Raw genomic sequence first — 24,981 nt, 5'->3', positions numbered from 1 at the left:
AAATTGTTTCTTGTTAGAAGACCAAGTATGACTTTTTAGCCCTAAAAATTAATAATTGTGCTCTTTAGCTCTCTTTTGGGGACAGATGCAAGACAAGGATAAGAACAGAAGGAACTCCACAATGAGAAGGGGACTTGAATAGAATCCTCATGTTAGGTTTGGCCACCTCATTCACAGAGCATCAGATGCACACCAGTGTTTCTCACTACAGTAGGACAAACTGAGAGATGACATTTCTCTTAGGCTGGTGGGCAAACAGAGAGACTCATTAGGGTGCAAATTTCATGCTTTGTTTCTCAGGAAAGATCTGGAAGAAATCAAAGACATTCATCAACTATTCCACCAAGGTGTGTACATGACCACAAAGTCATGGGGGGAATGGAAAAAGGAGATGTCAAAGAAAGGCTTGCAGCCTTCTGGACTCCTTGCCTCCACCCATCTCAAGCTACGTACCCAGTATAGCACATCTGTCCAGCCCTCCATGGTGATGCACTGGAACACTGTCAACATGGCGAAGGCAAAATTGTCAAAGTTGGTGATGCCGTGCTTGGGCCCGTCCCAGCCAGGCTTGCACACAGTGCCATTCTGGCACTGCCGCCCATGGCCAGTCTCCAGAGCACAAGGGGAAGGATCATCTTCTGCTGGAACATCTTGAATGACCAGGGGAAAAGAGAAGGAAGCAGAAGGGATGGAGAGAGATGGGCAGAGAAAGGAGAGAGAAGTCAGAGAGAAAAGTGATAGGATAAGGTTGATGGGATAGGCAAAACAACCACAACAATAATGCAGAACAAGTTTTCGTTAGTTCCCCCATAGACAAATTAAACAACATATAGAACTAGGTATTCATTTAGGGTGTCATTGATTTAGCAGGTCAGTACTTTCAACTAATTGTTAGACTGAATTTTAACTTCAATAATTGATTTCAAAGACAGTAAGGCTATTATCACACTTTCTGTTGAAACATGTTGACATCATAGTCAAATGGCCAATTAAAAAATAATGATGATGCAATTACTCCAGGTGGAAAATATCCTGGAAAATGATCTTTTTCTTTTTCTTTTTCTTTCTCTCTTTTCTTTTCTTTCCTTTTTTTTTTTTTTTTTTTTTTTTTTTTTTTGGTGATAAATTCTCTATGGACACTTCCATTGGAATATCAGAGTTTAGGGTGAGGGCTATATTGACTGGAAGACTCTTTCACATAATTAGCCAACAAATCCCATTCAGTAACATTTTCTCCACTACATGTTACATGATGCATTACCAGGCATGCAAATCATTTTACAGTGGAAGCCTTTATAAAGGATAAAAAATAAATTCTGACCATAGGGGGAAAGTATCAACCATAGCAATCTTTACTATAACCCTTGATTCCAAATACTACTGACTTTTACAGACTTGCAGCACTGCTCTTTTGTCTCCAGAATTTATACATTTCAGAAGAGATGAATCATTTTCTGACCTCTAATCAGGACAAAGTGGCAGTGGGTAATAGGGAGAATACTCAGTATGGACAGAGTTTTTTCAGAAAACCATATAACATATCTACTGTGGCTATAGACAGGGCTTGGACCAATTCCACATGCCAGGGAGAGCTACTAGGAAATTAATAGTTAAGATGTGTCTTACATTTTTGGTGTGGAGGTCATTGGCGAATTGAAATAAGACTTGACTGATCTAAGAATTCCCATTATGGCAAAATACTGAGAGTTGGTCCCAGCTGTGGAAGGTAATAGTTTGGAATTCACAGAAGTTTGTAAAATTAAAGACATTGTCTCATGCTTATAGAAGGTAACAATAATAAACAGAATAGACTCCAGTCCTAACAAACAAATGATTGCTGTTAATGACAGTGAATAAATATATGCCCCGGGATAGAGAATTTACTTGTAGTTCTTCATTTAGAGATAACAGGTCACCCTGGGTCTTATCTTGTTTCATATGCATCAAAACAATTACAAGTCTAGTACCTCTGTATTGAAGAATATTGGTTGGTCTTTCTCAATTTGTGGCTTCAAATTTGAAACTGTTCACCCTCAAGAGGAGGACAGGAAGAGGAATATTAATCCTAACTAAGAGACAGTTCTTATGAAAATGAGTTGAGCAGTATGGTTGAAAATATATGCCGGAGTGTGTCTTGGCTTTTTTTCTTTTTTCTCCCTTAACAGCTTTATTGAAATATAATTTACATGTCTTACAATTCATCAATGTAAATGTACAGCTCAATTATTTTTAGTAAATTTATATAGTTATACAGCCATCACCACAATCCATTTTAAAACATGTCCATCAAACTCCCAAATTCCTGTGTGCCTGTTTGCAGTCAATCCCTGCTCCTATCCTCAGCCCCTAGCAAACTGATCTACTTTCTGTCTCTATAGCTTTGCCTCCCTAGAAATTTCATATAAACAGAATCATATAATATGTGGCTTTTTGTGCCTATCTTCTTTCTTAGCATGTTTTTGTGTTCTGTGTTGTTGCATATATCAGTATAGTATATTCTTTTTTATTGCCAAGGAGTGCATTTCATTATACGCCTATCCATTCACCAGCTGATGGACATTTGGATTGTTTCCAGGTGTGGGCTATTGTGAATAGTGCTGCTTCCTGGCTTATTCTTGGCCTGGTGCTTCAGGTTGCATGTGATTCTTTCTGTGATGACCAAGTTGTAAAGGTCTTCATCACTGGTCACTGAACTGTTTGAGGGAATGACAGTGTCTACACCATTTTCTGACTCTAGGGCCTGGCTCCCAGGAGGGCTCCATTTATGTAACTGAACTCTAGTCACAGAACTCTTCTGTGACTTTTGAATTTTTGAAGTCTTTGGAGATTTGGATGTGAGTTTAAATAATGAGAGGCTATAAAAAGAGGGACACTAAAAAGTGAATCCAAAACCTAAAGAATACATGAAAAAGTGGGCAAGAAACACCTAAAAAATTGAGAGGCTGGAAAACCAAGAAAAAAACAGATCATACGTGTTGTTGGGCTCTCACCCATTCTGGTGATGGCTTTCTACCGTGATGTGTTCAGTCACTATGATAAGTGTTGGAATGATATAGAAGATGGGAGGAAAAGAGAAGGCGGAAGAACAGAGGGATAACTTGCATTTCTTCTTCTCTTGTTTTATTTTCTAGTGAATAAAGATGCCATTAATCTTTGTATTATGACTGCTCATCTTACAGCCTTCCCTGTGTTCTCTCTTCCTGAAACAGACAAAAATAAGGAAAAAGTGAAGGTTGCCAAAGTGAGTTCTGAGTGCCTCAAGGAAGAAAAACATATTTTGGGGTATTAAAAAATATATATGTTGAAAGGAAAATGGCATCAGGAGAAGTGATCTCATTAATAAAAAAGAAAGGGTTGAGATTCAGAGAGATTATTTAAGGCTCAAGCGCCATTCTGCTATTTTAAATCTATCTTGAACAACAATAAAAAAGATTTGAGAACAATTAAGAAGCAATGATGATCTGGTAAAAATAGGTCTCTATAAAAAGCACTAAAGGGAACACTTGAAAAATGTGAACACACACAAATCAGCAGGTCCTTGCGACATGCACTTGAGGGTGGGGGAAAAATGGCTTGAATGTGAAAACGTGTTGGTGTTCTTCTGCAGAGTCATGAAGTCCCAGGGAAGAAAGGAGGAACGTGATGTAGGAAACAGAAACAAAGATGTGGGCCCTATGTTTTAAAACAGAAGTGAAGAGAAGTAGAGTCATTCTGGAAAGTCCAAATTAAGTTTGTGGTAAAAGAATGGAGGCAAAGATTAGGAGCGATTTTAGAAATGCAGTTAATACCAACAAGAATATGAAATCCTGGGAGAGTGCCAGTAAGGGGTTCCAAGGAGAAATCACCAAAGACAAAATCAATTACTTTTTTAGGACCAACTTTAAGAAGTGAATACAATGGAAGTGATTTCATTTCTAGGTTTGAGCCAACCAATTCTCTGCCAGTCTCAGGGGTAATTAGTGTGCTTGGGAGAGCTATTCAGAGTAGCCTGGCTCAGAGTACCATCAAACAGATGGGACAACCAGAAACAAAAGGTGCCGGCATATGGTGATGTATCTGTTGAGGAACTAGGAAGGCGCCTTGCAGATGCCTCCGGGATTGGAGAAAAATTGCCTCTTCAGAGACCACCTCTACAGGGAACTAGAAGGGCAGCCTAGAGGCTGGATAATGGCTCACCTGGCCAGCTCAAGACCTTTCTTCATAGAAAACATGGCTTAAAATCCAATGTGTCCTAAAATCTACAAGCACATAAAATTCGTAATCTGAGAATAATCTTAGAGTGCAAAAAAGAATTTGATTTAAATTCCATTAAAAATTATGACAAGGGCTCACAAGCACTTTTGAATAATCTAAATTTGCAGAATAATATGGTAATTCAATCTAAAGTCTGAAATTAAAAAAAAATCACCCATTCTAAAGGTGGTACAAAACTCTCCAAAACACATGAAGACTGGCTTCAAAGACTACAAATTTTTGATATTCTCTTTGGCTGCATGAAATATGTCCAGATTCCATACACTTTTTCCTTCTTATTTGTTTTAGTCACTATGTAGGTGGAAGAGGCCCTGATGACTGTGGCATTGTGTTCTTTTGGGAGCAATGGAGTGGGTCCCTAGATTGTCATCAGATGGCAGATTTAGGAAGGAGGAGCTACATGAGCTCTGGATTGCAGTGTGTTGATTAAAAAGTCTTCTGCAGCCACGTGTCCTCAGCCCCTCTTCCCAGCAGGGAGCCTGGCTCTACACAGAGTGAGGTCACCTTCCTGATGGAGCTGGCATGGCTCCTCTCTTTGGGACACTTCTCTTGGTATCTGTCCTCTGACATCCTGGCTCTCCAGGCTGATGTTCATTTTCACTGATGGGAGCTAACTTCCCTTCTGACTTGTGGAGTAAAGGGAAAACCCACCACTAAATGATCTGATGCATCTTCTGATAGGAAGCAGGTGAGCAGGTGACATCTCAAGTATTTTTCCTGGTCTTTTTTTTTTTTTTTTTTTTTTTGCAAATCAAGGATAGACAACAGTATGGTTCTAAATTAGCCACCCCAATTGGTGAGGCCAATTCTAGTCTTTATCCTAAAAGTGGGAAGGCCACTATAAGTTTTAGCAGGCCAGTGGTGGCTATTTCACCAGACTGTGCAGCTGTGGCACAGAGGAGAGCATCCCACCCTGTATCTCTTTTGTTTATCATGCCTGTTGAGGCCAATGAAGGTCTGACAGTGATGCCTAGTGATTTCCAATGTTCCAGGTTGCTTATTAGCATAGGCCTTTAGAGGATCTTGCCACCAGTGAAAAACATACTTTTGCTGTTTTCCCAGAAGAATGAGAGAAACCATGGGCAGTTCTGGGAGCAATGTTCCTTAGGTAAGTTGTATACAGACCTTTGGTTGCAGGGTAGGGTTGCTATCTTTAGCTCTGTGGCAGAGTTTCATCATTTCACTGTCCTCCACTTGGTATGCTGTTGGTGAGAGCTACACCATAACATATAACCCACTCTTGGGGTCTTTGACACTCAATATCCCTGTGACTGCCTGAGGACTTTGGGTCTAAAGAGTCGTCAATCATTTCAATACAACTGCATAAACTTTAGACATAATACAGTAGCTCTTAAGCAGGACTTAGAATGAGATCTAATAAAGCTACACAATTAACATAAATGTATTGGCTCAGGGCTGGCTACAGACTGAAGTGAACAAAAAGAAGGATTTGAATTCAAGGGGAAAATACTACTCATTGCATTATTTGGTATTCCTTTAAGCAAAGATGAGTTTTAGCTAAAGACAAGATCTGTTCTAATATTAAAGAGCTTCTGTTTTTTTAATATGATAGCTTATTTTATACAATTATGACCCAAATAATTAGGAAGTTCTCTCTAGAGTAAAAAAAAAAATGGTCTCTTAAACAACTCTTCATCAAAACAGTAAAAACCATTGTGTAAGCCTGTGATTATAGATTTATAGTTTTCTTGTTTGTTTGTTTTAGGACTATGGTTATGCAGCAGTGACCTAAAAACAACAAATACCCAGTCAATCCACCCAGTCAAACGAGATCATCCAGATCTGGTACTCTATTTTGGTTTCTGAATATGAATAACCATTTCATTCTTTGTCATACAGATCTGTCTCTCTTCACCATCCCAAGGCAAGAGGGGTCACATTTAATTTAATGCCTGGGCTGAATAGAAATGAGAAGCAGTACTGATGGAAAGAAATGAGGTATCTTTTAAAGCTTCAGACAGATGTTCCCCTTTCTCCATCAAGATGCCAAAAACTAGAATGAAAGATCTTGTTATTGGAATAAAAAATCACATAAATTTAACACTGCTAACCCCTTTGGGGGAAAGTACTTTTTCAAAAAGTTTTTATGTTAAACTGCTTTATATGTCTGTTTATTTTGTCAATCTCTGTTTAAATGTTTTTTTTAAAGGTGCAGCTGAGATTTTAGTAACCTAAGACAGCAGTTTGTAGCATATCCCACAAACCAAAACTAGTTGTATTCAGAGAAGTGCTAAATGGGCCAGCATTTCTTGTTAACTATATTGTTTTATGGAAGGAATATAGGGAAGTCTTAAAAAGGTGGGAGGTTCTGCCTATGAATGTAGAAGCACAAAACACTGACACAGAGGAGGCAAGATGAGCCCTAGATAGTGGAAAGAACCCAGGGTTGTGATGGAGGCATCTACTGGCTGCAGGCAAAGCCAGGGCTTTGAATGACAAGTGACACTGGAAGACCAATGGAATAGAGATACACACCATCACTAGGTCAGTTCTGATTCTTTTTTTTAAAGTTTATTTATTTTTGAGACAGAGAGAGAGACAGAGTGCAAGCGGGGAAGGGGCAGAGAGAGAGGGAGACACAGAATCTGAAGTAGGCTCCAGGCTCTGAGCTGTCAGCACAGAGCCCGACACAGGGCTCAAATCCATGAACTGTGAGATCACGGCCTGAGCCCAAGTCGGATGCTCAACTGACTGAGCCACCCAGGTGCCCTGGGTCAGTTCTGATTCTTAAATTAAAATACTCAAGGTTGGCTTGGTTATGTTTTTTGAATCACACAGCTCATTTAAACTGTTTAGCAGTGCTGGATGGGAGCTGTCTTAACAGAGATCTACTTTAGTAAAAAGAAAAATTACCAAGAGAAAAACAATACCAATCTCTGCCTCTCACTTAACCATGGAATGAAAAGATGAGTCCTTGAATGGAGGAGGCCTTGCCTAGCACCACTGGTTATATGGTGGCAGTTCACCCAACTACAAGGAAAGTAGCAATGACACAGTGAAGCCTCTTGAGAGCTGACCTCTCAGCATCTTCCTTACCTGCTATGCCCTCCTGGTTGTAGCAGGTCTTATGCATCTTTCCCATGAAGAGCTCCAGGCCAATGATAGCGTAGATGATGATGACAAATAGCACTAACAGGGCAATATGCAGCAGGGGGACCATGGCCTTGATAATGGAATTCAGAACGACTTGGAGACCTACAATGACAAAATTAGATAGTAACAGTGAGAACATCAGCTTCCACTTACTAAACCAAGTGCTATCTCAGATGCCATACTGACATAATCTCATGTAATCTTTTTAGCAATTCTACTAGTGAGGTATCACAAGTCTGATTTTTTAGATGAGGAAACTGAGGTGTAAGGTCACACAGTGAGTGACAGAACAGGGATTGATATCTAGGTTGGCCTGACTCCAAATCTTTCTTGGAGGCACATTCAAATGAAAGGACTGGCAGATGTTGTACTTCTAAGGGGAAGAACATGTTGTTTCATCCAGAACTATCCAATTTTCTAATATCCTGTCTTAGAGATAACCTAGCATCTTTTTGTCCCAGACCACCATCTCACTACAGTGAGAATTAACTTTGACTAGACACAGCTCTGCAAGGACTTGCTTATCCCTCAAGGTGGGATTACTAGATCCTGTGGCTGACCCATCTGCCAGAAAACACACATCAGCCTGGTTGTCAGGCATCTGGGAGGGGGGACTTTCTTTGTTGAAACTGATTCATACCCCCAGGTTACACATAGGTGGTGATACCTAAGACCTTATCTGGATTATGTGAGTGAACCTCTCTTCCTACAGATTTCTGGCCAGGCCACTTTCCCTCAGGGCCCATATCTGGAGAACACTAGAGCCCTCCATTGAAAAGCCCCAATAAAGGGAGTTCAAGTTAAATATGTAATTTCCATTTGGGAAGATAAGAAAGTTCTAGAGATGGATGGTGGTGGTCTTTGCACAATGTGAATATACTTAGTGTCACTGAACCATATACTTAAAATGATTATAATGGCAAAGTTTGATATGTATATATTACCACAATAAAAACTAAAAGTACTCAGATCCTGCCAGGACAAAAAAAAGTAAACGAAAAATCCTACGTAGTGTATCAGTCTTGTCAGTGCATCCCAAAAGTACTGAAGGCTTGTACTATCATCTTATGGCAACAAGGACCCCCAAACTTATGAACTCAACCATAAATGACACCAAGAATACTCCTTGTTCAAAAGAGATGTTACAAGTTTTCATTTGCAAATGGTGGAGAGACAGTTGCAGCCAGTCACCCCTAGATTACTATCAACAGTGAGTACACCAAATCTTCATGTCCTACGGCAGAAGTGGGGGAAAGGGCAGGTTCTCCTTCCTTACATCTAGGCCAGTTGTGCAGAAAATCTTGTGGCCACCTCTGACACACATATGATAGGATGCCCACCTGTGCATCACACCACACAGGGCACTTTTAGTGTCCGCATCTGACTTACCCCCCCAACCGCAGACATCCTCTCTTGTGCTGGAAGCTTCATCTTTGTATTCAGCCACTGCCCTCCCTCTGCACTGGGTAAACAAAGTCTGGGTCCCCCTCTCCCCAGACCCCAAGGCAGCCACTGATGTTTTGTGATTTGGTGCAGTGATATTCACAAGGCTAATTAGAGGAATTCTCCCCAGTTATTAAGCCAAGATGGGGAGAGGAAAAAAAAAATAAAAGAGAAAAGCTGGAATAATTTTACCTGTGAATTAATGAGAGTGCTTTGCAGCCTCCCATTAGAACAAGATGTTTTCAGATCCAAATGATTTCATTAATTAGCAAGTTGTACACACATTAGTGTTAAAGTATGTGAAGCCATGGAGGAAGTTGAAAACTGAATTGCAAAGCAAGTTTCAGAGGTGTCTGCTGGGGCGGGGAGCTCTCAAAGTGCTACTCACTGAAGAGGATGGAGATCTCTAGATCCAACCTATCCAGGCCATCAGTGGGCTTTGCTGCCTGGCCTTTAGTGCCACAGCCTTGGGTGGCAAGAAAGTGGTGAGAGACACAGAATGGGAATTGGTCCTCTGTGCTTCAGCCAAGGTGCTGCTCTTAGGTTAAGACCAGAGTCCTTCTTGTGTCCTTTAAGGCATTGTAGGGTCTGGCCCTATCTACTTCTCCACCCGCCCCATCCCCTGTCCTCACTCTCCACACTCCTGGCCAAACAGCTTTTCTTTTAGCCTCCAATATACTATACGGTAGACCTCAATGAGGGTTTTGTTCCAGACCACTGCAATGAAATGGATATTGCAATAAAGTGAGTCAAATGAAGTTTTGGTTTCCCAGTTCAAGTAAAAGTTATGTTTACTCTACACTGTAGTCTATTTAGTATACAATAGTATTATGCCTAAAAAACCAATGTGCATACCTTAATTAAAAAATAATTTATTGCTAAAAAATGCTCACCATCATCTCAGCTTTCAGTGAGTCATAATCACTGAAATCAGATCACACATCATTATAACAAATATAATAACAATTAGAAAGCTTGAAATATTGTGAGAATTACCCAAATGTGACCAGAGACACAAAGTGAGCAAGTGCTGCTAGGAAAAGGGCTTGACAGACTTGCTTGACACAGGGTTGCCACAAGCCCTCAATTTGTCAAAAATGCAACATCTTCAAAGCACAATATAGTAAACTGCAATAAAATGAGGTATGCCTGCACTTCATCTACCACAGGGATGTGAAGCATGCTCCTCTCTCGGCCTGGAATTCTTCTCCACAGTCCCCACCTACTTATCCTTCTGCTTTGGGCCCAAGCATCTCTCTTCTTGGGGATCCTTCTCCAAGCTCCCAGACAGAAGTTTCCTCTCTTATATATCTCCTTGGAACCATTTCCCTTCCTTTGGAGCATTAGTCTCAGTTTGGAATTCTATGTTCATTAAGTGTTTTTTTTTTAATAAAGATTAAAAAAAGAGAGAGAGACAGAGTGCAAGTGAAGGAGGAAAAGAGAGAGAGGGAATCACAGAATCCAAAGCAGGCTCCAGGCTCTGAACTGTCAGCACAGAGCCTGACACGGGGCTCGAACTCACAAACTGCAAGGTATGACCTGAGCCGAAGTTGGACACTTAACCAATTGAGTCACCCAGGTGCCCCTCATCAAATGATTTTTTAAAGCATTTTTATTTGTCTTTCACACTGGGCTGAATTTTTGAAGACAGGGGCTGCCTGCTCTTTTTGCTGTTTTAGCACTGATGCACACAGCAGGCACTCAGTAAGTATTTTTAATTTTTTTTAATGTTTATTATATTTTGAGAGAGAGAGAGTGCATGCTGGGGAGGGGCAGAGACATAGAGGGAGACAGAATCCGAAGCAGGCTCCAGGATCTGAGCTGTCAGCACAGAGCCTGACATGGGGCTCGAACTCACAGAATACAAGATCATGACCTGAGCCGAAGTTGGACACTTCACCATGCCAGGCACACCTGGAACTCAGTAAGTATTTACTGAAGGAGGGACAAACTTTAAATCTAAAGTTTGCTTTGATGGACTTTGATGCAATGGAGTGTGCTGTACAGGTAGGGATGTGAATGGACAGCTGAGTTCCAGGGGCCTGCAAACTCAGGCAGAGACTTCTGAGTAGGCTACAAAGAGGCCAAAACGAAATCACAGTAGCCTGTGGACTTCCTTTCAGCCATCAGGGACACCTGTTCCCCTGTCCCTATCTCAGTTGGAGGCCATACCTCCCACCTGAGGATCCAGGCCATGAAACCGATTGCCAAGGCTCTTCCCTCTAACTGGTTATCAAGTCACGCAAGTTTGATTTTGAAGTATTTTTAGACAAGCATAAATTATTTTTACTATATAAATGATATATGAAAAATCATGTATTATAGAGAAGATCACAGAAAAACACAGAAAATCATTGAGAAAAACAGAAAATACTTATCACAGAGAAATTAGAAAACATGGGAAGCAAAAAGAAGCAAGAAATCAGGTGGAAATAAGGTGGAATCCTTATTCCACCACCCAGAGATAGACACTGTTAGCCTTTGGTATATATTTTGGACATTTTGACTCATGAGTTGTTTTCCTCTTTTCCATCTTCTTGGTGTTCTTCATTCAGTTAATGGTCTCCTTACGTTCAGTTTTGCCCAATCTTCACGCTGTAGTTAGAATGCTCATGTTCAGGCACGTGTTGCTTCCCTGATGAACATGTTGCTAGAACGTGTTGCTTCCCTGATGAAAAGTCCTCTGATGATTCCCTATCACATAACACTCACCTGCCAACTTTCATAGTTTGATCACAACTGATTCCAGTTTATACCTTACTCCTTATTCTGGGAATATACTGCACTGTCTGAAGTTCTCCGGCTTCATGCCTCCCTATTCGGCACATGCTGTTACACCTGCCTAGAATGCCATTCCCTGAAGCCTCATCTTCTCATCTTTGTATCTTAGCACATAGTAGAGACTCAATGCACACAGAGCTAAATTGCATCTGTAAGCACAGGCTGCCTTAAAAAACAGAAACCACAATGATGAAGGAATGGAAAACCATGCCTTTAAATAATCATTAGAGGAAACTAAAGATGTATTGTCAGAAAAAGATAAGACTCATAGAATGGGAAAAGCACAGGCAGGGAGGGTGATATCAATGATTTACATATGATTTATTTATTTATTTATTTTTTTAAATTTTTTTTTTTCAACGTTTTTTATTTATTTTTGGGACAGAGAGAGACAGAGCATGAACGGGGGAGGGGCAGAGAGAGAGGGAGACACAGAATCGGAAACAGGCTCCAGGCTCCGAGCCATCAGCCCAGAGCCCGACGCGGGGCTCGAACTCACGGACCGCGAGATCGTGACCTGGCTGAAGTCGGACGCTTAACCGACTGCGCCACCCAGGCGCCCCTGATTTACATATGATTTAAATTGCTATTTTGAGAAAGAGGAGTTAGATGAATTGATGTAACCACAGGGATGGAACCACAACTAACTAGGAAGTTTCCAGAAAAGATTTAGATTCAACACAAATGAAAACTATTAAAAAAGTAGACCTATCTGAAGATGGAATGGGATATTTTGTTTGTTTTGTTTTTTGAGAGACAGAGCAGGGAAGAGGGGCAGAGGGAGAGAGAGAGAGAATCTTAAGCAGACTCTTAAGAGACAAATGTGGGGCTCGTCCCATGACCCTGGAATCATGACCCGAGCCAAAATCAAGAGTTGAATGCTTAACTGACTGAGCTACCCAGACTCCCCTAGAGTGGGATGTTTTAAGAGGTAGTGGGATCTTCATTCTCAGATATGTGCAAGCATTGACTGAACAAGTTCTTGGAGGAGGTGCCTTGTGGGTATTCTTGGGTGAAGAATTGCCCTGGCACACCAAAGCCCCTATATCCTGCTTAACCTGTTCTGAAGACATTTTTGTGGGTCAGGTGCAGCTCTCAACACTCTACTTGGATTATTCCATTTCTTCCTGGCAACAACCCACGAAGCAGGTACTGTTATTAACTGTATTTTACAGATGAGAAAAGTGAGTCCAAGGGAGGCAAAATGGCCTGCCCATAGTTACATGTGTGGTGAATGGTAGTATGGGGTACAGGGCCAGGTAGGTAGCCTGGCTCCTGAGCCTGTGGGCTTTGCCACTGTGCTAAATGCCTCCCCATAGCACTTAGACTGTGGTTCTTAGCCTCCAAAATCTATGTCTATAAAGCAATAAACACATGCTTACAACATGTTTCTTAGATGTTTCTAAGGCCAGTCCAGGAAAAACTTCTAGTTTCTGCCTACTTTCCTCACAGCCAGCCTGGGACAGCCTGGAACAGACTGGTATATGAAAGCATGGGGCCAGAATTCCTTCTTTCCAGTCCATCTACAGAATTTGGCTCTCAAGGTGTGGGTGCTTACTATCTTCTTTTTGGAATTGGCTCACAGCTGTCCCAGAAACAGCTCCTTCAGTTCAAGTTCTAATTTGACATTTCTCCACCCAAGTGTTCTACTCAGATAAGCCATGCTTATGGCTGGTAAAAAATTGCTAGGCCTTTCTTCAGGGCTGGCTGCTCATGCTGGTAGAAGCAAATGGACCCTAGGTAAGCCTGGTGATCACAGCAACTGTTGGAAAATGTCCTCTGAGCACAAGATCAGTAAAGGCCTAAAATATGATGAGTCTATTTTCCTAACTTCAAATCAGGATATGAGATCTGGCAAATACACATGTGCCTATGGGAACAATAGAAGATGTTTGATATGCAAACTATACCAGAAAATGTGGAACACACGGTTCTACACAGGGATTAAACATATAGTATAGAAATCCAGTGTCTGATAATTTGCAGTTCATGTTAGATGACCTCCTCTTGGTAGAAGGAAAGTCTCCCAAGATGCCTGGTTGCCAGATCTCCCAGGGAGATGGGGCTTTGGCAAGTGGCACCATTCAATGCTGAGTTTAGGAAAAGGACAGAGATGGATCTTAGTTGGCATGTATGGCTTTTCCTTTCCCCCCTCTTATGTTGCTGTTAATCCCTGGACAAATGGCTGTGTACCTACCTGAAAATTCCAGGGTTGGAAAGACTTAGAGGATCTGGGGCATATAAATTGTCCTGTTTTTCCTTAAAAGATTAAGAGGAGCCATCAATTATGGAAAGCAAAATCTGGCATCTTTCTTGAAGATAGTGTTGAGATTAGCTTGAAATTGCCCAGGCCGACTGAAGTTGGTGCTTCCATACCCCTTACAGATGGTCCACCAGGATGGATACAGAGCTGAGGATATATTACACTCTTGTTTTATAAAAAAACGTCTCACTAAGCCCTGCTTTGATGATGAATTGTTCTTCTCAGGGCCCCAGGAGTCACACCAGGAAGGAGTTTTAGAATGACTTTGTGAGCAAGAGCCTGAAGAAGGAAAATGAAAACTTACTGGGGCTGAAAGGCAATGTGCATAAGGGTTGTCTGATCAAGTGCTAGACCTACAGGCTCTGTTCTTTTCATGTAAACTCTATTCCCATACTCCTTTTGAACTCAACTTTTAAGTCGTTCTGGTATACAATGGGAGGAAAGGGAGAAATAATTGAAGACCCCCAAATTGGAGATCTTTGCTAATGTTAGTTTGATTTCATTGGTCAGGTTCCACATTGACTTACAGCTTTTTTTTGTTGGTGGTTAGGAATGTACACTTCATGTCCCAACTTTTCAGACTCCAAAGTTCTAGCCAAACACTCAGAAAACAATAAAAATTATCAAGAAATCCTGATCATAAAATTGATAAGAAAACAATGCTGAGAATCACTGAACTAGGAGAAGGGAGGTTTGGGTTTAGTGTGGTGGTGATAAGTCCAAGTTTCTCATAAACAAACCAAAGCTTGTCAGAATAGGAAGAGGACTTTGGGGTCATGTAATTCAATACTTTAATTTTCACTCATTCAAAGGATATTTATTAAGTTATGTTCTATGGGCCACCTGCTGTGCTAGGGCTGGGGATAGAGTGGCAGATAAGAGGTCTGCAGGCCTTGCCCTCACAGAGTTTGTAATGGAAGCCAAACATTAATTAAACAATCATACAATCAATAAACAATTATAAACTTTTTAAGAGCTTTAAGGGAAGAGAACAAAGTATTACAAAGATCATCCTTTGGCATAGAGGGTAGAAGAAGGCTTCACCAAGAAGAGAAGCTGGCCAGGTAGGCAGGTCCAGGCAGAGGGGTCTAAGTTCCAGGAGAGGTAGGTTGCCTGGTCGTCTGAGGAAAGACCTGTGGCTCTCCTGTCTGCCAGGCTCATGCTTTTCCTTTGGTTTTGTTCTCTGCCTCTTAAAAGATTTACTGGAAGGAGACTTGGGAAACCAGTTTACTGCTTCTGTTTGAAGCAGAAATCACTTACACTTTCAGAGAAAATAATTCAGGAAGCACATGAGAAAGGCTCTTCTGACAACTTCTTCATTTGTAAAATGGAGGAAATAATCCTCTTCCTAGCCACAGAGCAAGCAGAGGAAGGCAGGGAATTGGGCCAAGAGTACTCTATAGGCATACCTTGTTTTATTGCACTTGACTTTATTGCACTTTGCAGATACTACATCTTTTACAAATTGAAGGTTTGTGATGACCCTGCATTGAGCAAGTCTATTAGTGCCATTTTCCCAGCAGCATTTTGTTCACTTTGTGTCTCTGTGTCACACTTTGGTAATTTTCACAACATTTCAAATGTTTTCATTATTATTATATTTTATTATGGTTAACTGTGCTCAGTGATCTTTGATGTATTATGATATATCATTGTAATTGTTTTGTGGTGCCATGAACCCAGCCCTTAGAAGATGGCAAACTTAATCAATAAATGTTGTGTGTGTTATGACTGCTCCACCGACTTGACATTTCCCCATCTCTCTTTATCTCCTTGAGCCTCCCTACTCCCTGAGACACAACAATATTGAAATTAGGCCAATTAATAACCTTACAATGGTCTCTAAGTGTTTTTGTGCGAAGAGTCACATGACTCTCACTTTAAATCATAAGATAGAAATGACCAAGCTTAGGGGCACCTGGGTGGCTCAGTCAGTTAAGCATCTGACTTCAGCTCAGGTCATGATCTCATGGCTCGTGAGTTCAAGCCCCACATCAGGCTTTGTGCTGACTGCTCAGAGCCTGGAACCTGCTTTGGATTCTGTGTCTCTGTCTATCTCTGCCCCTTCCCTGCTCATGCTCTCTCTCTCTCTCTCTCTCTCTCAAAAGTAAATAAACATTAAACAAATTAAAAAAAAAAGAAATGACTTAAGCTTAGTGAGGAAGGCATGTCCAAAGCTGACACAGCCTGAAAGCCAGGCCTCTGGTACCAAATAGCCAAGTTGTAAATGCAGAGGAAAAGTTCTTGAAGGGAATTAAAAGTGCTACTCTAGTGAACACACAAATGATAAGAAAGTGAAACAGCCTTATTGCTGATATAAAGAAAGTTCACAGGCCAATAGTGGCCTGGAGAGAAGACCAAACCAGCCACAACATTCCTTTAAGCCAAAGCCTAACCCAGAGAAAGGCCCTAAGTCTCTTCAGTTCTATGCAGGCTGAGAGAAGTCAGGAAGCTGCAGAATAAAAGTTTGAAGCTAGCAGAGGTTGGTTCATGAGGCTTAAGGAAAGAAGCCATATCCATAATATAAAAAGGCAAGGTGAAGCAGCAGGTACTGATGGAGAAACTGGCAAATTATCAAAAGATCTACACTAAACAACAAGTTTTCATTGTAGACAAAACAGTCTTATATTAGAAAATGCCATTTAGACTTTCATAACTAGAAAGAGTCAATGCCTGGCTTCAAAGTTTCAAAGGACAGGTTGGCTCTCCAGTTGGGGGCTAATGCAGCTGGGATTTTAAATTAAATCCAATTCTCAATGCCAATCTAGGGCCTGCAAAAATTATGCTAAATATACTCTGTCTGTGCTGTATAAATGGAAGAACAAAGCCTGGGTGACATTACAACATGGTTTACTAAATATTTTAAGCCCACTATTGAGACCTACTACTCAGAAAAAAAGATTCTTTTCAAAATATGACTGTTCACTGACAATGCACTTGGTCACCCATGAGCTCTAATGGAGATGTCCAATGAGATTAATGTTGCTTTCATACCTGCTAACTGAACATCCATTCTGCAGCCCATGGATCAAGGAGTAACTACAACTTTCAAGTCTTACAATTTAAGAAATATGTTTTATAAAACTATAGCTGTCATCGATAGGGATTCCTTAGATGGATCTGGGCAGAGTAAACTGAAAACCTTCTGGAAAGGATTCACCATTCTAGATGCCACTGAGAACATTTGTGATTCATGGGAAGAAGTCAAAATATCAATATGAGCAGGAGTTTGGAGGAAGTTGATTCCAACGCTCATGGATGACTTTGAGGGGTTCAAGACTTCAGTGTAGGAAGTAACTGCAGATGTGATGGAAATAGCAAGAGAACCAGAATTAGAAGTGGAGCCTGAAGACGTGACTGAATTGCTGCAATCTCGTGATAAAATAGGAATGGATGAGAAGTTGCTTCTTATGGATGAGCAAAGAAAGTGACTTCTTGAGATGAAATCTACTCTTGGTAAAGATGTCGTGAAGACTGTTGAAATGACAAGGATTTAGAATGTTACATAAAATTAGTTGAAAAAGCTGCAGCAGGGTTTGAAAGGATGGACTTCAATTTTGAAAGAGGTTCTACTGTGGGGAAAATCATGTCAAAGAGTATCACATGCTGCAGAGAAATTGTTCATGAAAGGAAGAGTCAATCAAACTATTTTTTAATAAAGGTCTGTACATTTTTTTTGAAGACATTATGTTACTGCATACTTAATAGACTACAGTGTAGTGTAAACATAAGTTTTATATGCACTTGGAAATGCATATAAATGCAAAAAATTAATTTTCTCATTTTATTGCAATATTTGCCTTATTGTGGTATTCTGGAACTGAACTTGCAATAACTCTGAGGGTATGCCCATAATGCCCTGCTGGCTCTTTTGGGGGCCACTTTCACCACCAAGCTTTTGGCTGACTTGATCCAACTTAAAAGAGAGTTGCGGTACCACATAACATGCAGCCAATACAGGAAGCCTAGATGGAAAGAGATGTCCCCCCAACCTCAAACCCAAAAAAGTTCTAAGGTGGTACAGACCCCATTCTTGATGCAGTCAGTGCTTTCCAATGGCATTGCTGGTGGTTTTGTTGTTGATTTAGGACCCTGCACTGTGTCAGGGTATTTGTTAGGAAGACATATGCCCATGTCCAAGTCTGAGGGAGGAGTCAGGACGGCCCTCACTGTAGGCCACACCCAGGAATTTAGAAAACAATTCCTTGATTTAAGCTGGCTATCCTCTCATTGTGGAACGGTGGGCAGAAAAACATACTGCTTAATCCAGAGGTCTGGTTAGCTAGATGATGCTTAACTGAGAGGCTGGCTCCACCAAAGTGTGATATGCCTCCTGTATTTTCCAACAAACTTTTAACCAAATTCAAACAAAATGATAGAGTCACTACACAGTGAGCCAATTCTAAGCTTTCTCACCAGCCTCACCTCAGAATTCCTATGTAAAAGGAATATATTTCCATTAAAACAGGTGCTCAAGTAGAGTATTGTCCTTACCATGTCCATTGAGCCCCATACTGCTCCTAGACCTTAATCACCTTGGACCTGGGACACAGACTTTGAGAAGTGTAGATAAAATACCAACAGTTCCCAGGAGGAGAATCTAGAATGAGGCTTTCCTTCTTCAGCTGCTTCATTTCTCTTTTTGCCCTGGCAGAATTGTTATCAGAGGAGCTCCCCTTCCCTAATGGTATACCCAAATAGTAGGATGGTGTTCTTCTAAGGGTCAAGTTGCCTTTCTCTAAGCCACCACATGCAACTGTGCATCCCCTACTTATTAACCTACTGAGCTGATTGCCATGGGAGGTGGGGGAGGAAGGGCAGTGCAGTGCAGTGCAGTGGTTAAAGCACAGGGAGTCCTGAAGTCAAATGACCAGGTTGAATCCTGGCTCCACCACTTCTCAGCCAAGTGACCTTGGACAAGCTATTTGATCTCATCTTAAAGTAAGGATGAGGATAGTAACTATTGCATAAAGGTGCTGTGAGGATTAAACAAGTTAATTCACATCAAGTGCTGAGAACAATGTGTGGCTGGTAGTAAATGCCATTATTATTGCAAGTATGGTCAGACTATCAGTAGAACCCTAAAGCAGTGAATATGCACACAGGTTACCTGGGATCTTGTTAAAATGCAGATTCAGATTCAGGCCATCTGGAATGGAGCCTGAATTTTGTATTTTGGACCACACCTCCATGACACCAAAGCTGTTGCTCCACCAACCACACTTGGGAAGCAAGGCCTTAGAGCATGCTGGTTATCCTGGGAAATCATAGTAATCTCATCCAGCCTTGCTGAAGGCTGGATGCTGCTCTTAAGCAGTTACTGAATTTTTAATGGAGTAGAGTAATCCTTGCCACATCACTCTTTTCAGGTAATTTGTATGATCAGTAAAGTGTGTGAAGTCAACGCTGGATGCAGAAAATACCACACACTAATTGATGTCAGGGTGTTATGGAATTCTTTGCTATAATCTTTATTTTTATTTTTCTAAACACATGATCCTGGCAGAGGGTGAGACAGGGAGACTACACCTACACTGTGCTGCTGGGGAGCAGAAGTGATGTATGCTAGTGTCTCCTTCCAGTAACAATAAAAGCTATCCAACAGAGTTATGGAAGGGATTCTAATGATTGTGACTCAATCCTGCAATGTTACAGGAAGGAAGAGCTTGGCATCAATTTTCGCTCTTGACAGCCTGTATCATTACTACTCCTACCAAGCTTGCATCCACAAAAGTTACTTATGCCCACCAACTGGCCAACCCATGCCTTTGCCATGGCCATTATCTTCCTTGGCCTGTTTGATGTCATTGATTACCCCCTTTTTTCAAAAACTCTCTCCCTCCCTGTCTTTGTGACAGTGTAAAACTATAGCTCTTCTACCTCTACAGCTAGTTCTTTGCCTTCCTTCCTCTCCCTCCCTTCTGGACCTCTTTTAGTCTGGAGAATATTACAAAGACAAAAAAATGCACTTGCTGCCCATGAAGAACTGTGAGTTAGATAGAGAGGCAGACATGGAAACTGCTAATTGCAGAAGCAGGTGACAATGTTTCCTAAGAATTATGTCCAAAGAACTGTGGAAACATAAAGGAGAGAAAGGAATGTATATGTGAGGTGTGTCAGTGGGTGAAGCTTCCTTCTGCCTTTTTATTCAGTTAGTCTTCTAACCCCTGTGTGGCTGTCTCTAACTCTCTTTTTCTCAGGAAATTTGTTCACTTCACTGCCTCCTAAAGGTTTTAGTAGTCACTGCCATTAGATGGGCCCAAATCTGCAATTACATTTTCTTTGCCCTCTATTTTGAGTTCAAATCATATTACTCTATAAATCTACTAGATATTTCTACTGGGTTCCATCTCCTCACATGCAAGAAATCTAAATCTGAACTCAGCCTTCTCCCTAAAGCCAGTACCCACAAGGCTCAACACTTGGCAGTCACCCTGGGTTACTCCTTCAACAACTGCAGACAATTCTTCATCCCATTGTTTTTCTTATATCTGCTCTTCTCGCTGCAGCCACTGCTGTCCTTGCCATCTCTTGCCTGGACTGATATACTGGGATTCCTGTCTCCAGTTAGCTTCAACCCCAACCCATTCTGCAGCATTGGCCCATTATTCATCCTAAAATTGCCCTACTCAGGAACCTGCAGTGGTTCCATCACAGAGGGTAGACTCCTAACTCCCTTTTATGTGATCTGAATATAGTAGGTGCCTAAAATTTATGGGCAGAAAAAATGAAACCAGGTTACAAATATCACAAAAGTAGGTTCCAGCAACAAACAGGTGGTTACCAGGAGTGGTAAGGGGAGCAGTTGGTGGAGATGGACCATCTTAAGAGAAGATGTGCTAAGAAAGGATTTAGGGATGTGAAAACTCTGACCTCACCCTTCTCCCTCCTGCTGAGCTCCTGCTCTGCTTCCTATTGATTGGATCTACCTGAAAGCTGGGAGGCAATGCAGCCTTTTGTTGTATTCCATATGATCAGCTCCCCCAGGCCTAAGAGCAGAGTAGAGAAGAGTGGAGAGTAGATTTGGTGGTGCAAATGGGATAATGTGGGCAGACAGAACAATGAGTTTAGGGTAGTTGGCAAAGTATTGTTGACTTTCTGTGTGCCACCATCAATCACCGTTCTATTAGGAGCAATTACCCTATTTGGAAAACTTCTGAGTTTTGTGAGCCAAGATGTCCCCTCCTAGGGAAGGTGATCAGATAAGTGTCCTCTGACTACTAACTCACTAGTCAATCAGAGTTGGTCTTCATTTTCCAAAGTCATATCTGAATGACATTTAAAAGTGAAGACAGATACCATATGTTTTCACTCATATGTAGATCCTGAGAAATTTAACAGAAGATCATGGCAGGGGGGAAGGGGGGAGAAAAATTACAGAGAGGGAGGGAGGCAAACCATAAGAGACTCTTAAATACTGAGAACAAACTGAGGGTTGATGGGGGGTAGAGGAGAGGGGAAAGTGGGTGATGGGCATTGAGGAGGGCACCTGTTGGGATGAGCACTGGGTGTTGTATGGAAACCAGTTTGAGAATAATTATATTAAAAAAAGAAAATAAAAGAAAAAATAGTAAAAAAGATAAAAATAAAAAAAATAAAAGTGAATGCTCTTACTGGCAATTCCGGTTGTGTCTACCACCACCACCACCACCACCATCATCATCAACATACCAGTTGCAACTATTGACCTAATGCTTAACTTCTGATTCACACGAACCAGTTTGGATTGGCTAGAAATTAGACCTGTAAGTCTCACAGGTCATGTTTTGTGCCTTCATTTGACCCATGGAACAATGAGCACTTTTAATGGTTCACAGGCTTAATGGCTTTCAAAAGAAAATAGGTCTAGAACTAGGAAGGCATGTAGTCCTCTCTTGGGTTAAAGAGTAAGTTTGTCATACTGAAGTTCAAGGATGCCCGATACATTTTCTTATTGGAAGAGAGTCTTCCTACTAAGGGAGGAAGAACTCTTGCCTGGATAGCTTTCCTACAGTCTCAAGTTTTATTATTATTTTTTTTTACATGTTCTTATTAAAATGTCATTATTCATTAAAGATGTCATTTCTTTTTAATTTAACCTTTCCATATTAATAAATTTGTGCGTGTCACCAAAGGAGGACTGTTGTCCTAGGAAAAGGATGGCAAATACTCTGTTGCCTAATATATTAAAAACTATGAAGATTAATTAAAATATCAACCTTCATGTTGAATTAATTTTTTGTATTAGCAATATGGGTTGGAAAGAGAACCTCAGAGAAAAAAATAATAAAAAAATCCTGATATTAGAGAAAAATAAACATGGCAAAATGGAGACAAGATGATCCAAAGTGAACAATAATGATAATATCAGTTACCATTTCTTGAGGACTCAGCCTGTGCTGGGCACTGTGCTAAGTGCTTTACATATATCATTTCATTGAATTCCCCAATGATCTTGATAAAGATAAATGAATTGAGGCTTAGGCAAGACAGATAACTTGTCCAATGACATACCTGGAGCTGGAATTATAAGCTAAGCCAACTTTACTTTAAAACCTCAACTATTAGCTACTATACAGGCAAGAATGGCAGATATGCTGCACTACTTTCCGACCCTGTGCCATGGCAGATGTTGCTATCCATCATGGCCTCTTTCCCTCCTGTCCCAGATGAGGCATTGCAATCCTTCTCAACAGTATCTCTCTCATGACAACTCTCATCCATTGGAAATCATTGGGATCATGATTTGCTACCGCTGTATATGCTGCCTCCCTACTGGTGACAAACTATATCTTTCTGCTACAGGCAGAATAGGAAGCAGATTTCTTTTGGCACTTGCCAATGATGTAGATGCCTAGGCCTGCACTTTTTCTTTTGTTTTAAACCTTTTTGAAAAAAAAAAAGTGAAATAAAGCATACATACAGAAAAGTGCAAAAAAGAAAGAGGTCACAGAGTGTAAATTTTTTTTGAGAGAGAGACAGAGAGAACATGTGAGCAGAGGAGGGGCAGACAGAGAGGGAGAGAGAGAATCTTAAGTAGGTTCCCAGTGTGGAGCCCACCACAGGCTTGATCTCATGGCCATAAGATCATGACCTGGGCCGAAACCAAGAGTCAGACATTTAGCTGACTGAGCCAGGCACACTTATAGTATAATTTATCACAAAATAAAACCATATAACTATCACTCAGGTCAAGATATAGAACATCATAAGCTCTACAGAAGACCCACTCATGCCCCCACCTGGTAGTACCCCCTCCTACATCTAGATAACCACTACATTATACTTCAGTGGCATGTTAAAATGTATTCTTTCTTACAAAAAAAATTATGAGTCTATCAATACATGTAGAAAACAATTTCATATAATTCAGCATTTATTCTCCAATCTTTTACATTCTTTTTCTGTATTTCCCATTATTTTGATTCTCTGTGCTTCATTCTCAATATTTCCCCCTGACCTATCAATAGTTCATTCTGTTTTCAGCTGTGCTACATATTTTGTAAATCCATTCACTGCATGTTTAATATTTGCTGTTGTATTCTCCATTTCTAAAACTTATATGTGGTTCTTTTTCATATCTTCTGGTTCTCTGGAAAATTATCAATCTTGTCTTCAATCTTTTTGAATATAGTAAATGCAGTTATTTTCATGTCTATATCTGATAATTCCAATATCTGGATCCCTTCTGGGCCCGGTTATATTGTCTGCAGTTTCTACTAATTTTCATTCCTGTTATCTTGTCTCCTTGTGTGCCTAGTTATTTTGTATCGTGGGTTAGACCTTATTTTTGCAAAATTGTTTTTCAAAATAATTTGAGAAACTTGATGATGTTATCTTTCTCCAGAGAGGATTCATATTTGTTTTTGTCAGGCATTTTTGTCAAGTTTCAGAAAAGAGATTTAGAGTATTTTGTTCAGCATTTCTAGTTGTCCTCAGCAGGACAGTTGATACAAATTACCTCATGTGCCATTTCAGAAAGTAAAAGTGACCTGTACTTCTTAAGGAAGAAACTACCTAGGCAAGTCCTCTAATTATAATTTTCCCTACTACCACCATGCCAGATCCAGGTAATTGGGTCTTTGGATACATGGGCATATTAAAAAGGTTTGGAAAATCTCTGCTAATCAAATTCTTAGTGCCAGACCCTGGATAGAACTTTCTGGAGTGAGGTTTCTGTGGACTGACTGTATACAGAGTGAAATACCTGATAATAAGATTAAACAGGAGGGAGTGATGGTTAGGTTACAGTCACTACTGTTTCGTACTCCTTCTTTCAGAAATGTGTAAAAGGTGCAGAAATAAAGTATCTCCAGGATTTAGATGGCAAATTAGATCTACTCACTGTAGAGTTATCAAGTTGGATCAGTTACTAATTACTAATCATGATTATATCTCTTTCTCCAAGAAATACTATTATACCTAGGAAACTCACAGCTTTCTCTTCCCTAGCTGTTCTTGAGGTGAAGTTTAACAAAGAAACAAGCTTGTTTATTGATGCCAACTTATGGTGACTCTGTACACTAGAATCAATCTTTCTATGAAACTCAAACAAAATGTTCTTAGGATTCTAGACTTACTTATTTCCCTTTCTGGCCCAAATAACTAATGAATCAATAGTGGCTTTGGCACTTATCAAATTTTCTATAGAGGGAAAAATTTGTAAGCATTATGCTTAGTGTTTTGTTCTGCTTTGTTTAAAGAGATTTCAGATTTACTGGAAAAAAATGCCAGGCTATTTTTTCTTCTGCCTCCAATAGCTGTGTGACCTTGGCAGTTATGTCACATTTTGGGTCTAGGTTTCAATATCATTAAAAGAAGGCATTGCATGAGAAGAAATTGAGTGTAAAATTTGCTGGGTTATTTTCTAAATATCTTAAGAAAGATTTTAGTACCTTTTCTTCTTCCAACTACCACAGTGCCTTATATACAATAAATCCTCAACAAATGTGTGACAAATTAATATGTAACTTATATAATATACAATTATATATTACATAATAAATAATATCATATGGAATTTATGTAATGTTTGGGGAATAGTTTATATCTGCTAAAATATTAGTCACTGATTTTGAGATTTAAAAATCAAGTATACTTCCATTCCTAGCCATTTTAGAGAAACTAGTAGCAGATGAACCCTTCTA

The 24,981-nt window shown here is 40.4% G+C and overlaps 1 protein-coding gene across 50 annotated transcripts in view; it reads right to left on the bottom strand.

Annotated features, from left to right (window-relative positions):
* Window positions 1–24,981, bottom strand: part of CACNA1C (calcium voltage-gated channel subunit alpha1 C) — a 752,487-nt gene that overhangs the window by 205,514 nt on the left and 521,992 nt on the right. For all 50 annotated transcript variants that reach the window (XM_019464982.2, XM_053895067.1, XM_053895065.1 and 47 more), the window contains exons 6-7: window positions 7,312–7,470; window positions 454–650 (exon numbers count right to left, since the gene is read on the bottom strand). In XM_019464982.2, coding sequence (XP_019320527.2) covers window positions 454–650; window positions 7,312–7,470 — 356 coding nt within the window. The remainder of the gene's footprint in view (window positions 1–453; window positions 651–7,311; window positions 7,471–24,981) is intronic.

This window comes from Panthera pardus, unplaced genomic scaffold (assembly GCF_024362965.1).
Source record: "Panthera pardus isolate Hobbes unplaced genomic scaffold, ASM2436296v1 HiC_scaffold_6, whole genome shotgun sequence".
Taxonomy (NCBI): Eukaryota; Metazoa; Chordata; class Mammalia; order Carnivora; family Felidae; genus Panthera; species Panthera pardus.
The sequence above is the reverse complement of the archived record's forward strand: the minus strand, read 5'-3'. Positions and strand labels throughout refer to the sequence as shown.